Raw genomic sequence first — 16,206 nt, 5'->3', positions numbered from 1 at the left:
TGTCTGTGCGCCCGCTGCTGCAGTGAGGACGGGATCCGGGGAGCACAGCACCGCAGATCGGATCGGAAGAGAGATCCGATCTGCGGTGTGGCAGGGGGTGTGCTGCTTGGGGAGGCAAATATATATATATATATATATATATATATATATGTGTGCGTATATATATATATATATATGTATATGTGTGTGTATATATATATATATATATATTTTTTTTTTTTTTCTGCCTTCTCTATTAGGGGCCCCATTCTCTTAAGTGCCCCGGGCCCCCCTTGGTCTTAATCCGGCTCTGTGAATGGTACAGTACCTGACCAAGTACCTACCATCTTCCTTCAGGCACACCGGAGGTGGAAAGACTAATATAAGGATTATTTATACAGTACTGTAGGTACAGTACTGATACACACCCTGCAGGCATTGTGGTCCATTTATAAATGTTGATTTGAAGCAGTGAATTATAGCCAGTGTATACTGTAATCACATCATTTTCCCTGTCTGTAGAACATGGTGACTACTATCCATTTGATGGCCCCAATGGTTTGCTGGCTCATGCTTTCCCCCCAGGAGAGAAAATTGGAGGGGACACGCATTTCGATGATGATGAAATATTCGCAAACGACAACAAAGGTAAACGAGGGAGCTCAGAGAAGATGTGCGATGTGAATAGAGGAAGGGGACTCATGGAAAAGGAGTTTTGTTGAAATGTTGCGAAGCATAATCATACACATTACCCCACACACACCAGTAGCTAATTTACACCCATCACCCATTTGGTGGTTCTTAGAACCTGCACAGGTGAGACCACAAGGGGCTCCAATGCGGCTGTCAGTCTATGATTACAATCACCTAGCAAAGGAGGTTACCAGCCTACCCGAATCTTAGCATAAACCATTTGGAAAGTAAACAGAAGTCAGTCACTCTCAGCCACTGATGGTTTAGCCCATAGTGATGTATTGCAAACTTGAACTATATCGGCAAACAGAATTGCTGCATGCAGTAATTGCCAGGTGAAGGCTTGTGTATTTTACCCAAAGAGTTGAAAACAATGAACTGGGTAATAGTAACACAGCATAACACATCATGCTCACATAAAATAGTAAAATTCTTCTCTGCTGCCAAACAGCCACCTGACGTGTCCATGGTCTTCCGAGCACCCGCAATGATCTGGGGCTGTTGAGTTACCATCGAATACCTTAGTTCGGTTGTATCATTTAATGGCATGGGTAAGATGTTGCCATTTGCTGCTCACTATAGAATCACATTAGTAGAGATTCTAGATGTACTGGTTAACAGGGGATAGTACCGGGATCCCGGCGCTTGGTATGGTGGCGTTCAGAATTCCGACAGCAGCATCCGTGGCGCAGAATCCCGATACCTGGCAGGTAAGCAGTGTAACCCTCCTCCTCTAACCCCGAACCCTAACCCCCCTTTGCCACAGCCTGAACCTAACCCTCCCCCTATCTCCCACCCAGACTAACCCTCCCCAAGTGTCCCTAATTCCCCACCATCCCCCGCAGCCTCACCCTAACCCTCCACCTGCAGCCTAAACATAACCTCCCCCCTCCCCGGCATACTTACATTCGGAATGTCACCAGTCAGGATTCTAGCACCAGCATTGTGATCGATGTCGTAATCCCAGTGTCGGTCTTGTGACCAGAGCAGTTGAGAGCCGGGCTGGGCCCAGGTACTTTTAAAGGGGCGAGGCCTAATGACAGGAGGTGTGGTCATGTACCCTTAGAAAAAATACTGAAAAAATTTGTATTTTAAGCCCCTCCATGGCCACAGTGCAGCCCAGTACACAGCAGTGTCTGCTGGGCTGAGGAGAAGAGCTGCAGCTGCTGCTGCCAGGTAAGGGGGAGGGGGCCTGGGCCCCTGCTGGACCCTCACTGGGCCCTCCTTCAGACTTGGGCTCGGGTAATTTGTACCCTCCCTTCCCCCTCTCTCGACACCACTGCTTGTGACCAGTGTTGGGATTCCTGCATCAGTATTCCGGCATTGGTATTCCAACTGCCGGCATCCCGAACATCTGGAAGCTTACCGGATCCCGTTAACAGTTTGAGATATTAAGCACATAATGTAATGAAAGGTCTATTTGGGCCTTCATTTACAGATGGAGCCCTCCTCATCTATCCCTTTAATAGGGCAGTCAGACTTAATCCCCTGCTTTAATGACTTAATCCCCTGCTGTATTGTTCTCTCTGTATTGTATTGCAACTGAGAATAATAGATGAAAGGCTTATGCTAATAAGCCTTGGTGCACCTAAGTGCAGCAGAGAAGCCTAGATGATCGAGACTCCATCTGTAGTTGAATCATTCTAAAAGAATACTAATCTATTTCAGGATACAATCTGTTTATGGTTGCTGCTCATGAATTTGGCCATGCCCTGGGGCTGGACCATTCCAGGGATCCAGGCTCTCTGATGTATCCAGTGTACTCATACACAGAGACCAGAAGCTTCATTCTTCCTGACGATGACGTGCAGGGGATCCAGGAACTGTACGGTGAGTACAACACATGACGCGTGTGTGTCATAAGAATAACTTCAGTGCTGTCTATTTCACGGGTTCTGGCATGTGTAAAGAGTGACGCGTTAAGAAAGTTATTGTCTATTCTAGGGTCTGGTAACAGAGACCCGAACCCAAAACATCCCAAAACACCCGAGAAGTGTGACCCAGAACTGGAGATTGATGCAATAACGGAGCTCAGAGGGGAAAAGTTTATCTTCAAAGACAGGTAGGTAGAATTTTTGTAAAACTAGTAACCAGAGGATGAGGAACGCAGCATATAATGACACTGAATGTACCATCCATCACTACAATACGGTGATTTCTGTCTATCTCTCCTGTGACTAGATTCTTCTGGAGGGTTCATCCTCAAATGATAGAAGCAGAGTTGGTCTTGATTAAGTCTTTCTGGCCTGAACTTCCCAATAAAATTGACGCTGCTTATGAATATCCACAGAAGGATCTTGTATATATTTTTAAAGGTAAGGTCCTACTCTGCTAATGATCACAAAGGACTATTGACTCACGAGTCATGTTCCAATGAACCAAGCTTTGTAAATTTATTCATAATGTGGCTTATAAATTGTGTGTATATCTGGCTCTGGTACTAGCCAGTGCCTCCTGAACCGTTTACCTCACCGCACCTCCCTGCTACAATTGGGGTATTCTGTTATCCAGTCAGAGGATAGTTGCTTATTTTATCATTTGCCAGCACTGATCCATTTGAATTCAGAGGGCATCTATCTCCAGGCTGGGTTTCCTGTTTGGCCCCAGCGGCGTGCTACCTTTGTGCAGGCGCATATGGTCACCATACCACTGCCGCATAGCTGTTTGGTCCCAGCCCCCACCGCTTCCTAGCTGAAGGTGAAAAGGTGTAAATGTCTATAAAATTATGGTTCACTGTGGGAAGATAATACAGTACTGCAGCATATCTCCTAACCGTATCTGGTCTTTTGGTTGACCATACTTAGGTCAACAGTCATTAGGTCGACCCTATGATCCACACCGCTCCCAACTGTCCAGATTTTTACAGTGCAGTAGGACTCAGGGGCAGATGAATTAAGCCTGGAGAAGAGATACAGCAGTGATAAGTGGAAGATGATAATGCACGAGCCAATCATTACGGGTTTGAAAAACGACAGGTACGAGCTGATTGGCTGGTATGTTATCACCTTGCACTTATCACTGCTTTATCACTTCTCCAGGCTTAGTACATCTGCCCCTTCGTCCCGCACCCTACTTGTTTAGAGGTGGGAGGTATGGTAGCTTATTTCTGACTTTTTGATCAAACATTACAAATAAGATAAGGCTTGTGAGGTGATGTCTTTCACTGATTCTGTTACACACTCCGTAATGTAATACACTAAGTGATGGAGATATTTTGGTTCTAGTGCCTGTTTATTAAGTGCATAAGGACTATCAGACAGATTAAGCGAGCTCAATAGGTACAGTAGTTCTTGACGGTGAATATACACACACTTATAAAGGCATACTGTAATGGATAAGCACCAAAGATAATAATTACATAGTTTTTTAAATAGAGTTCAAAACTATACTGTTTACTATTTCCCACTAAATATCTGACGTGATATAATATTAAATAGGGAACATGCATGTAGTGGTAATGACCGACCACTGATTTTGTCAGGGATTGACCTGGAGTGGGGGATTTTTCCATGTGGCATCTGATTGGTTATGAGCCACACCAATCAGGCCCTGCTTCTATGGCACTTCAACGCTTAGGGACAAATGTACTAAGCCTTAAAATGTGATAAAATGGAGAGTGATAAACTACCAGCCAATCAGCTCCTAACTGTCATTTTTCAAACACAGCCTGTGACATGGCAGTTAGGAGCTGATTTGCTTGTAATTTATCTCTCTCCACTCTAGCACTTTTCTAGGCTTAGTACATCTCCCTTATTAAAACACTCTCTTTGATGATAGGTAATTTTATTTACATCAAAGTGTATACACAACTGTTATAATAACTCCAAAAATGGCACTGTAATATATTTACTGTCACACATAAGATGCTGTATTTTCATTATGTCTTTTCCAGGGAAGAAATTTTGGGCTCTGAATGGATATGATATACTGGATGATTATCCCAAAAAATTGCATGAGCTTGGATTTCCAAAAATTCTCAAATCTATAGACGCAGCTGTTCATAATGATGCCACCGGCAAAACTCTTTTCTTCACTGGAGACAAGTATTGGAGGTATAAAATCCAGTGTCCAGCAGCTGCGCCAGTGGTACACTACCGCTTTTTAATAAGTATCAGTACTGCAAAAAACCCAAAACTGATTGCTGCAAAACTGAACTAAACGTACTTCTTGTATTGCAAAAGTCTAAGATAAATTATTACGGGGAACTTTCTAAAAATTCCATAGGTGACACCACAACTTTTATGTTAGTAATAACATCTATTATCTTTATAATGCAGTAAAAAAACCAAAAACAGTTTTCCGGGTTTTTACCGCATTTTCAAATGTACTAAAGTCCTGACTATGGCTGGTGTTACACTGTAGAAGCCTATGGACTTCTTTCTGTGTCATGCTGTGTGAGGGATCCCATCGGATCTCTCACAGCAAGCCCCGTGGCTGGCGCATCCTTCTGTGCATGCGTGGACGGACTCTCGGGGCCGACAGCTGGAAGTCCAGAGCCTGGAGCGCATCGCAAAGGACAGCTCTTATTGGAAGAGCTGTCCTTCGCAATAGTAATTATTATTATTACATAATAATGTTAGTACATATGCGATAAGTATGGATGCGATGTGTGGCGGGATGTACAGATGGGTCCATGTTTATTTTGGCCTTTAATAGGATTAATTGAGCCAGGTCAGTCAGGCTTAATCCCCTGCTGTAATTACTTAATCCCCTGATGTATTGTTCTCTGTATTGTATTGCAGCTGGGAACAATAGATGAAGGGTTTATGTTAATAAACCATGGTGTGCCTAGGCGCAGCAAAGAAGTCAAGATAAATGTGGTCCCATCTGTATACCACAAGGTTCATATAACATGTGCAGAGAGAGTTAGATTTGGGTGGGTTATTTTGTTCCTGTGCAGGGTAAATACCGGCTACTTTATTTTTACACTGCAATTTAGATTTCACTTTTAACACACCCCACCCAAATCTAACTCTCTCTGCACATGTTATATCTGCCCCCCCTGCAGTGCACATGGTTTTGCCCAACTGCTAACAAATGTGCTGCTACGATCAGATCTGAATTAGGCCCTGTATTAGAACGTAGGGGAGCTCTATCAAAGGCAACGTTTTCAGTGTCCAGTTCAGAAGGGAGCAGAAACTGAGGGACTGTACTGTATCACTGCTGTGAACCTATTGCTTTATTTGATCATTGTGCTCTATTTCAGTTATGATGAAGAAGAGAGGACTTTAGACAAAGGCTACCCCAGGTCCATAGCAGATGACTTCCTGGGAATTGGCGATAAAGTTGATGCAGCTTACAGAAGAAATGGTAAATATTACTGTATTATACCCTCCTACCTCCTCTCCTTTAAGGTGGGTACACACTAGTGCCCTATGAGCAACGTTGGGTGGTCTTCTGTATGCCGAATGTCGGGATACCGGCGCACAGTACAGGGCCGAAACTAGGGGGGGGGGCTAGGGGGGCAGGCGACCTGGGCGCCGGATTGGAGGGGGCGCCGAGACCCCCTAACACCCGCCGCGGCACTTTTAGACTTTGAAACCCCCTTCTCCCGAGTGCCCAGCTCGGGGGCGGGGTTTCGCGGAATGACGCGATTGCGTCGTGACGTCACGGCGCAAACGCGTCATTCCACGAAACCCCGCCGGAGGAGGGAGAAGGGGGAGCCGCGCAGACGAGGAGGGAGAGGCGGCTGAAGAGCGGCGAGAACCGCTTCAAATGTAAGTCAGCCCCTCTCCCTTCCTCTCTCTCTCTCTCTCTCTCCCTCCACCACCTGCCGCAATGTGTAAAATGGGGACCTGTGCCTGCCGCAATGTGTAAAATGGGGACACTTTTTCCTGCCGCAATGTGTAAAATGGGGACACTTTTTCCTGCCGCAATGTGTAAAATGGGGACACTTTTTCCTGCCGCAATGTGTAAAATGGGGACACTTGCCAGCGTACTGTGTAAAATGGGGACCTGTGCCTGCCGCAATGTGTAAAATGGGGACACTTTTTCCTGCCGCAATGTGTAAAATGGTGACACTTTTTCCTGCCGCAATGTGTAAAATGGGGACACTTTTTCCTGCCGCAATGTGTAAAATGGGGACACTTGCCAGCGTACTGTGTAAAATGGTGACACTTTTTCCTGCCGCAATGTGTAAAATGGTGACACTTTTTCCTGCCGCAATGTGTAAAATGGGGACACTTTTTCCTGCCGCAATGTGTAAAATGGGGACACTTTTTCCTGCCGCAATGTGTAAAATGGGGACACTTGCCAGCGTACTGTGTAAAATGGGGACACGTGCCTGCCGCAATGTGTAAAATGGGGACACTTTTTCCTGCCGCAATGTGTAAAGTGGGGACACTTTTTCCTGCCGCAATGTGTAAAATGGGGACACTTGCCAGCGTACTGTGTAAAATGGGGACACGTGCCTGCCGCAATGTGTAAAATGGGGACACCTGTCTGCCGCAATGTGTAAAATGGGGACACCTGTCTGCCGCAATGTGTAAAATGGGGACACCTGTCTGCCGCAATGTGTAAAATGGGGTCACCTGTCTGCCGCAATGTGTAAAATGGGGAATGGGGACACTTGCCTGTCGTACTGTGTAAAATGGAGACACTTTTTCCTGGATATGAAATTTATGTTAGAAAAGGCAATTTTTCAGGTAAAAAAGTTCTGAAAGAGATATATATATATATATATATATATATATATATAATATTTTTATTCATTTATTTATTTATTTTAAATTGTTTTTTATTATTATTTTTATTTATTTATTGTAAAAGAATTTTTTTTTTTTTTTTTGGGTGTCAAATGACTACCTTGCCCCGGGTGACAAAAATCCTAGTTTCGGCCCTGCACAGTATACCGGCGCCAGAATCCCGACACCCGGCATACCGACAACTATTCTCCCTCGTGGGGGTCCACGACCCCCCTGGAGGGAGAATAAAATAGGGCCTCGCTGCGCTCGCCACACTGTCGGTGTGCCGGCGGTCCGGCTCCCGGCGCCGGTATGCTGGTCGCCGGGAGCCCGAGCGCCGGCATACCGTACGACACCCAGCAACGTTGCCTAGTGTTTCCCTTCCCCGGCCGGGGTGATTGGCGGCTGTGCGTACACACTGAGCGATATGACAACCACATGGCTCAGTGACATCACGCCGCGGCTGGGCCGTGTATGCAGTTTTTGGATGACAGTCCAAATTGAGGGGTCGCTAACAATCCACGGGGCGCGCACCGCTCGGCGGCGGCAGCATACACACTGGTCAATATAGTAAACAGTGTTGCTCAGGAAGGGTGAAAATGAGCGACATTGCGTAATATCTCGGCAAGTGTGTATGCACCTTTACACCATCTACTGTTTTTTTTTTTTTTTAAATAAACTGGACATATTTATTAAACCAACCAGTTATTGCAGTGAAAAGTATAATTTCTTTACAAAAGTGACTTATTATTGCAGTTTGAGATTATTTTACAATCATTTAGCAATTCTCAATTTCATCAGTGAAAAATATCCAGAATAATAAGGGCTACTTACCGCCCTGGAGCTGTCACTCTGTCCATACCTTCCAACACTAGTAGAGTCGGAATCGAGAGGGAGCATGTCTGCAACATACGTTGGGCAATGCTTTTGAGACTCCCGCGGGACCACCACCTGCAACCCACTCCCTTCTCGGCACCCCTGACAGCGCGTGTATTCATCCCACCATCTTCCTGTGTTTCAGCTTGCTTAGCAGGAATATAAAACATTGTATACGTCCAACCTCCCACAAATAGGGACAAATGTACTGAACACAGGCTGGTGGGACTATCTATGCCCTCATATTGGATATGCTCTGTGGAATTGTTGGGAGATGTGATAATATAAGAACATCTCGAAGATAATGTCTATTATCATAATGCTGTATGTCTGTTTTAGGCTACATTTACTTCTTCAATGGGCCCCTTCAATATGAATACAGCATCTGGAGTAAGAAAGTGACCCGTGTAATGAAGACCAACTCTCTCCTGTGGTGCTAATCTTCTGAATCTACACTGTCCCCTACTGTGGGGGAGTCGGTTGCAGAACTTCACCCACTTGACCTTTGTACGTTATTATAACGCTCTGGATGACAACAAACTACAGTGAAATGTTAGATATTTGCACCATAGTTGAATTTTAAAAATGTTATTTATATGCCCAGACGCTACAGCTCTGCTAATATGGGTCTTATCTAAATGATGTTGGTTTGGGTGCTCATGTTTCTGTATATGTTTTATAGCGTACCTGTCAATTGCACAACATGGAGGCAGCCATATTGTGGGTTCAATATAAATAGCATTGCAGCCAATCATTTCACTCGGGAATCAGTGACATCACTGAAGCATTTTGTTCCCTCATTCTCAGAGACTTCTAAGGCTGCATTAAAGTTCTGCAGACAACATGGCTTCATTCTACAATTTAGTCAATTATTATGTTAATCTACAGAGGCAGAATAAACCATCGACGGGATGTAATGGAGACCGAGATCGCTGGAGGTGTGGGATGCCCGCTGATCTTGGACATTTTTTTAAAGGGGCAATTACTTAAATGGCAAAACCATGCCTTGTAAATGATTGCCCCTTTAAAAAAAAAATATCACAGTTCAGCCAGCATTCCGCACATGTGGCTATCTCGGACCCATTATTATATCCTGCCCTACAGTATGTGTCTGCAAAATGAAGCTGGTATTCTGTCAGCCACTGAGATGGTTTCTGAGGAGGGAATCCCCGTGTTTTAAAAATAATAATATGATGATGTCACCAATGTTTCAGTTCTACAGGTTTTAATTTATTAACATAGCTGAAAGGGGTAAATCTGTTCTGAAAGCATATAAACCAATCATATGTTAGGTTTCATCTTGGTAGCGCAGACTAGGCAATGGAAATGAATATATTATTGGCTTGTATAGTTTTCGTGCAGATTTGCGCCCTTAAACAATGTTAATAGGTAACCTTTTTTTATCTCTGATATATTTTCCTAATAATTCTACATTGAGTACCTAATTCAGAGTTAGGAACAAATCAAAAACAGGAGCAATTTGCACCTCGGCAAAACCATGTTGCACTGAAGTTGGGACAGATTAAAATTGAGATAAAGGCCGGATGTAATGCAGCGGAAGACGACCGTAGCGCAGAGATTCCGGCCAAACGCTTAGGTTTCTATTAAAGCGTCAAACATTCTCAAAGCAAAACCAGGTTGTTTTTGCCTTGTGAACGATTGCCACTTTAAAAAAAATGTACGAGTTCAGCTGATTTTGTGCAGTCTCTGCGCAGCCCAGGACTTACTCAGCCGCTGCGATCACATCAGCCTGTCCGGGACCGGATTTGCTGTTAGACACCCTCCCTGAAAATGCTTGGGCACACCTGCGTTTTTCCAACCACTCCCAGAAAACGGTCAGTTGCCGCCCACAAACACCCTATTCCTGTCAATCTTCTTGCGAACGCCGGTGCGAATGGATCCTTCGCTCAAACCCGTCGCTGACCGCCGATCTGCTTTGCAGCTGTCCGTCGCGTCTGCACATTGTGGTGCATATGCATGCGCAGTTTGGATCTGATCGCCCGCTGTGCGAAAACGCACAGCAGCGATCAGTTCTGAATGACCCCATGGCTTGCTCCAAATTGCGCCTGCTTGCTTATTTTTTTATTATTATTTGCTCCTAAATCTGATTCAGGTCCTGAGTGTTTTACTGTTATGCTTGCGGACCGCTCAGCAATGTCTGGGTGAAAGTTTTACACTAAGAACAGTATTTGGTTAAAGTAGATGCAGACTTACAACCACATATTTTATAGTTCTCAGACCTGACTCTGCTGCAGACTTCTCTGTTTCTGGCAAATCAGTGCCCTCACAACCTGGGTATGTTGGAAATCCATATAAACCTGTTCTTGGGACAGTGGGAACCTGTGCTTAGGGCCAGGAGCGGAGAGAGGTATGGCCTTTTTGAGGGGGACCTACTAGTTTACATAGATTTTTCTTAAAAGGGGCATGGGCACATCTCTCAGATATGACCACACCTCCTACCATAACTGGGCCCCATGGACGTCTCAACGGCCTTGCAGGGCCATAGGGGCGACATTTTCTGCACGCTTTTTTTGTGCATTTATAATTCATTGTGTGCATAAATTACACACTCAGGGAGGCATGTACTAAGCAGTGATAAAAGAGGAGAAGTGGGCCAGTGGAGAAGTTGCCCATGGCAACCAATCAGCATTGACATAACATTTATTATTTGCATACTATAACCGTATACAGAGCAGCTGATTGGTTGCCATGGGCAACTTCTCCACTGGCTCTCTTCTCCACTTTTATCACTGCTTAGTACATGTCCCCCTCAGTGAGGGTGATTTCCTTGTTTGTGGGAGTTTAGATCCCATCTAAAGCTATTTGATTGTTTTAGGTAACCAACCCACAGGCTGCACTTACCACAGATTTCTGCTCATACTTCAGGAGCCGCATAAAGTTGGGCTATAGAGCTGGTCACTTTTGCTGGGTGGACTTTATCTGCAGGATGCCCAGCGCTAAGGCCTGATTCATGTTTGTAAGTAAAGCAAGAAGGAAAGCAACTGGGCAAAACAATTTTGCACTGCAAGTGGGGCAGATGTAACATGTGCACAGAGTTAGATTTGGGTGGGGTGTGTTCAAACGGAAATCTAAATTGCAGTGTAAAAATAAAGCTAACATTTGTGAGCTACATGCAAAAGCAGCCAGTTATTACCATGCACAGAAAAAATATGAATGTATTTGCTCCCCTTCCATGACAACATGGTTTGTTCCAGACACAAAGTTACTTGCTTTTTTAGCTGTACTTACGACCATAAATCAGGCCCCAAGTGCGGTACACATTACTTAAGGCAGCTAATCCTGTGCATTCTCATGCAAGAAAGCGGCCATTTAGATTAGAACGGGTCTGGTCACAGAAACCATTGAATTGCCCCCAGTATGTCTGCATATTCATTAAGGGAACAATCAGATTTGGCAGATAGATTGGCAAATAGTATAAACTGACACAGATGTAATTATCAGGTTTTGCCTATTGATGCTTAGTCACTTCTAGTAACTGCCTGGTGCAGAATTAACTACTCACCACAAGGATTTTTCTTATATCATGTTAGAACACTGCTGGTTTGGTTTATTATGAATAATATATTTTTTTAGCTATTTATTGTCCCTCGTTGCGAGTGACGTAGGTTACATTGTGCATACGTCTGTTTCTGTCCAGGGGTGGTTATATTATCCATAATGGTGTTGTAGTTTCAATATTTACAAAGGAGCATTGGACCCTATATGGTCTTTTATGCAGTTTATGAGGATTAGAAATGGTTAATTTTGCTGCTTTTTATGTAGAAATAATTGTTTTAAAATGACACAGTTAATCAACATGTACACATCGCCCACACAGAGGCAGCCATTTTGTGTGCTGAGCCAATATACTTACTGCAGTCTATGAGGTCACATTCACTAGGAACTAGTGACATCACTATGGCACAAAATGGCTGCTCCCACTGTCTTTAGGTGGTGGGTCCACTGGCTCCAATGTACAGTATGTATGTATCTACAAATGAATTGCATGTACATTTATGAATAGGTATGTCTATTTGTTATGTTGTTTTTTTTTAAACCCCAACATTTGTTTAAAACCAGACGGTGTCTGTGATGTTACTGAATTCCTAAGTTGGAAGTCACAATAAATAAAAATACATTTCCAAAATTGTGTTGCTTACTTCCTGCACATTTCAACTAATTGCAAACACTGAGAAACAATTTCCCTCAGTGTCTGTATGTCCTTGAACAACCCCATCCTGCTGACGTAACGAAACATGAAATCCTAACAAGTGTCGTTCAGTTTTTGCTGGAAGTTACTTCTTCATGAGTCAATGTAAATCGCCTAAGGGAGAACAGAACCTGCACCAAGCCACAAGCCCTAGAGATCTTCATATCATATGGAAGTGCAAGTAAGGATTACAGGCACCTGGATGTCTATGCTGGATGGGAAATACGGTGTAAATTGTAATAGAAGTACATTTGCCGCATTATGCACTACTTAAGGAAACGCTATTAGATAGGTAGAGATTTATCAAATCTATGTGAGAGATACAGTGGAGAAAGATAAAGTGCTAACCAATCAGCTCTTGTAATGTTTCTAGCACTGCCTGTAAAATGACAGAACCTGATTGTTTGGCACTTTAGGGGAGATGTACTAAGCAGCGATAAAAGTGGAGAAGTTGCCCACCTTCTCCACTGGCTCACTTCTCCACTTTTATCACTGCTTAGTTCGTCTTTCTTCACTATGGGGTCTATTTACTAAGTCTTGGATGGAGATAAAGTACCAGCCAATAAACTCCGTACTGCCACGTCACTGGCTGGGTTTGAAAAATGACAGGAGCTGATTGGCTGGTACGTTATCTTCATCCATTTTATCTCCATCCAGGGCTTAGTAAATAGACCTCTTTATCTCTCTCACTCCCTATATGTTTTATTTATTTTTACATTTATTTATTAAAACCCCCCCCCCCCCCCCTAATTACATCACAGAGAGACATATTCATGACGATTCATGTACATTAACCACTGGGAAGTTACAAAGGCATTTAATATCGGTGTATAATGATACTGCTTAAACCAATGGTTGCCAAATTTGGTCTTCAAGACCAGGGGTTGATCCAGAAAAAAATGACTTTGGGGGCACCAAGGTTGATGTACGTGGGCAACTATATGAGGGACTGTGGCCCACATGCTCACTGTGAATATAGGGCCCGCTTATAGTTACTTGTGCCAAATTTTATAGTATACGTTCTATAGTACAGTAGTTGTGCTTTTATTTTGAGCAGCTCAGTGGGAAAGTATAAGTGCTGGCATGGACATTTAAAATGAAGGGGCGGGGGTCTGGAGCCACCTGGGCCCCCAGAAAGTTTAGAGATTTTGATAGTGGGAAATTAAATCAAGATGCTTTTTTTGGTAAACAATTTTATTGAATTCAATGGTTTATAATAATAACCAAAGAGACAAAAATGAGATACAAAATAATCACCATGTTATAAATACCAAAGGACAGATAAAGACATAACATTGTTATACCTATCAAATGCAAATCATGCATTATTGTGAATTTAATGCAAAATACATTCGTAATGAAACATATTAAAACATTTCTATTGACTCTGGTTGTGATTATTAAGTATCGTAAGTATTAAAAGTCGGCTAAACATAACCATAAATTCACTTTTCTTGTTTAATTGTAAAAGGGTAACAATAGGGGTGATAAACGAGATTAAAAGCACAGTAATCCAGGAGACTGGTAAAACAGGGTAACAGTGAAAGAGGAAAGGGGTAGAGGGAGGGATGGTTTCTTTCGGCAAGTAATTGAGATATACAGTATTTCAACATATGGAGTGGAATCTACTACTGTAACTCCCTTTTCTATATCATAGGTAGCGGAACATCTGTCGAAAAATAACATGACCAGTAATTCCATTTTTAATTTATCTAAAGTAGGAGCTGATTTCGATAACCAATTCTGTAGGATGAGTTTCCTAGCTAAGGTGGTTAGGACGGTCAGAAAGGGCAATAAAGTATTATATACAGGCTGGGGACCATTTAGTAAAGTATCAAAGTAACATAGTTGATGAGGTTGAAAAAAGACAAAATGTGGTGGGGTTAAACAACTACCTGATGTGGTGGGAAGACTTGCCCAGGGCGAAAAAAAAAGAAAGACACAGCATAGGAGGAAGAAGAGTAATAGAGCTCTATCCATTCACAGGGGTGCATAGCAAGTAAGGTCTATAAAAAGGTACATACGTTTAGAACAAAAGATCCACAATAGGCCTAGAAGCTGTACTGGTGGAGTGGGGCTGGTCAAGGGAAAACCAGGGTCTCCGTATTTGGAAAAATCTGGTTGACCTATTATGAAGATAAGCTGTTATCTTTTCCAAAGCGGCTAAGTACCAAATCTTGTTAATAACTGCTTGGAGGGTGGGTCAAGATGCTTCCAATGAGAAGCTAAAATCCAGCAGGCTGCATTAAGGATCTGGGTGACTACCTTTCCAAAAGTTTATCCAAGACTGCTATAGGGAGTCCCAGGAGGAAGGACAATGGATCTCTAATGATCGCAGAATTGGACATCTTACTCACTAGGGCCGCCACCTTGTCCCAGAAAACTAGAATCTTTGGGCATGTCCACCAAGTATGTATGAAAGTGCCTATCTCTTCACACCCTCTCCAGCAGAGAGGGGATGCATATCGGAACATTTTATTCATTCTGGCGGGTACCAAACACCAACAAAAATAAACTTTATAGGCCTTTTCCTTGATTTGTGTGGAAATTGATGATATAGAAACTCTTTTCCAAATTATGGTCCAGGAGTCCTCCTCTGGGGAAGGGGGGGGGGGGGGGGGGCAAGATCAATTTCCCATTGTAGCTCAAATTTTGCGAGGGGTGACAATGCTAAATTCTTTTGTCGTATAAACAACCCTTAATGAAGTCTAAGAACACTGTACGCTGTTTACTTAAGAAGTACCGTAAGGGTACGCTAGTTGCGTAACGATCGCTCAGCCGTAGGCGAGACGCTCAAGCGTCACGTTCGCTCACGGCCCAGTGATCACAGGACAGCACGTTATTGGTTATGTCTAGAGTAATGATTCGCTATGGCGTAGCGTACGCTCGAGACCACGAGGAGATCACCAGCGGCGCAGACGCTCACAACGCTATTCCTTTATGTCTAAAACTTTTATCAATGAAATACACAGAATACCTTAATGTGAATACAGGGTGATTGTGCAACTTTGTGTAACCTAACTAACTACAAAGCTGCTTGAGCGTCACCGACGCTCAAGTGAACACTTAAAACTATAGAAAATACACAGATACTGGTTTAGGGTCCAAAGCCTATTAACTGTATTATATCTAATATACTTGTAAAAAGAATAACAGTACAAATGATACACTACAATATAACAGAGACTTCCTAACCAAAATACAATACTATCTAATACAATACAATACTAGTCTAGGGGAGATGTGAGAGAAAAGAGAAGGGAGAGAGAGAAATGGAGAGAGATGAGAGAAATTGGCTCACAGTAAGACAATGATTACGGAGAGAAAACTTACGCACAAGGGGAAACGATCGCATGCGCCTGGACATCCAGCACCCGATTTTCAGCAATGAGAACCGTTGAAGAGTGAGAGCTGGATGTGGTCGGCCTGCCTATTTATGCCCCACACACAATGCAATCCAATGGTCCCTACAATCTTGTCGTCCATTGGACACAGGAATTCGGCTTCGCATCATAACAAAAGGTCATAGGTTGATTCATACAGGTGGGCTGTGACGATTTCCAACAGCTCAGGTGGGTGGGAAACTGGGTTTCCCGCCGCATACCTGAGTATGAGTAAATAATAGAAATTGACATAAACTTCTTATGTCCATAACTATCCGCACGAGCGATTAATATGCTCCAAACCAACACCGGAATATTGTTAATTAAATACTCTTCCGATGGGTACCAAACACTGCTATATGATTCCTGTTAGACCCTTCGT

The 16,206-nt window shown here is 43.4% G+C and overlaps 1 protein-coding gene across 2 annotated transcripts in view; it reads left to right on the top strand.

Moving 5' to 3' along the window:
* LOC135000834 (collagenase 3-like) overlaps positions 1-10,822 on the top strand; it is a 28,719-nt gene extending 17,897 nt beyond the window's left edge. For both annotated transcript variants that reach the window (XM_063951532.1, XM_063951533.1), the window contains exons 4-10: positions 502-627; positions 2,341-2,502; positions 2,617-2,734; positions 2,854-2,987; positions 4,565-4,724; positions 5,879-5,982; positions 8,571-10,822. In XM_063951532.1, the coding sequence (XP_063807602.1) occupies positions 502-627; positions 2,341-2,502; positions 2,617-2,734; positions 2,854-2,987; positions 4,565-4,724; positions 5,879-5,982; positions 8,571-8,671 (905 nt within the window). In that variant the 3' untranslated portion in view covers positions 8,672-10,822. The remainder of the gene's footprint in view (positions 1-501; positions 628-2,340; positions 2,503-2,616; positions 2,735-2,853; positions 2,988-4,564; positions 4,725-5,878; positions 5,983-8,570) is intronic.
* The last annotated feature ends 5,384 nt before the right edge of the window (positions 10,823-16,206 follow it).

Source organism: Pseudophryne corroboree, chromosome 2 (assembly GCF_028390025.1).
Source record: "Pseudophryne corroboree isolate aPseCor3 chromosome 2, aPseCor3.hap2, whole genome shotgun sequence".
Lineage (NCBI taxonomy): Eukaryota > Metazoa > Chordata > Amphibia > Anura > Myobatrachidae > Pseudophryne > Pseudophryne corroboree.
This window is presented reverse-complemented; position numbering and strand designations above follow the sequence as displayed.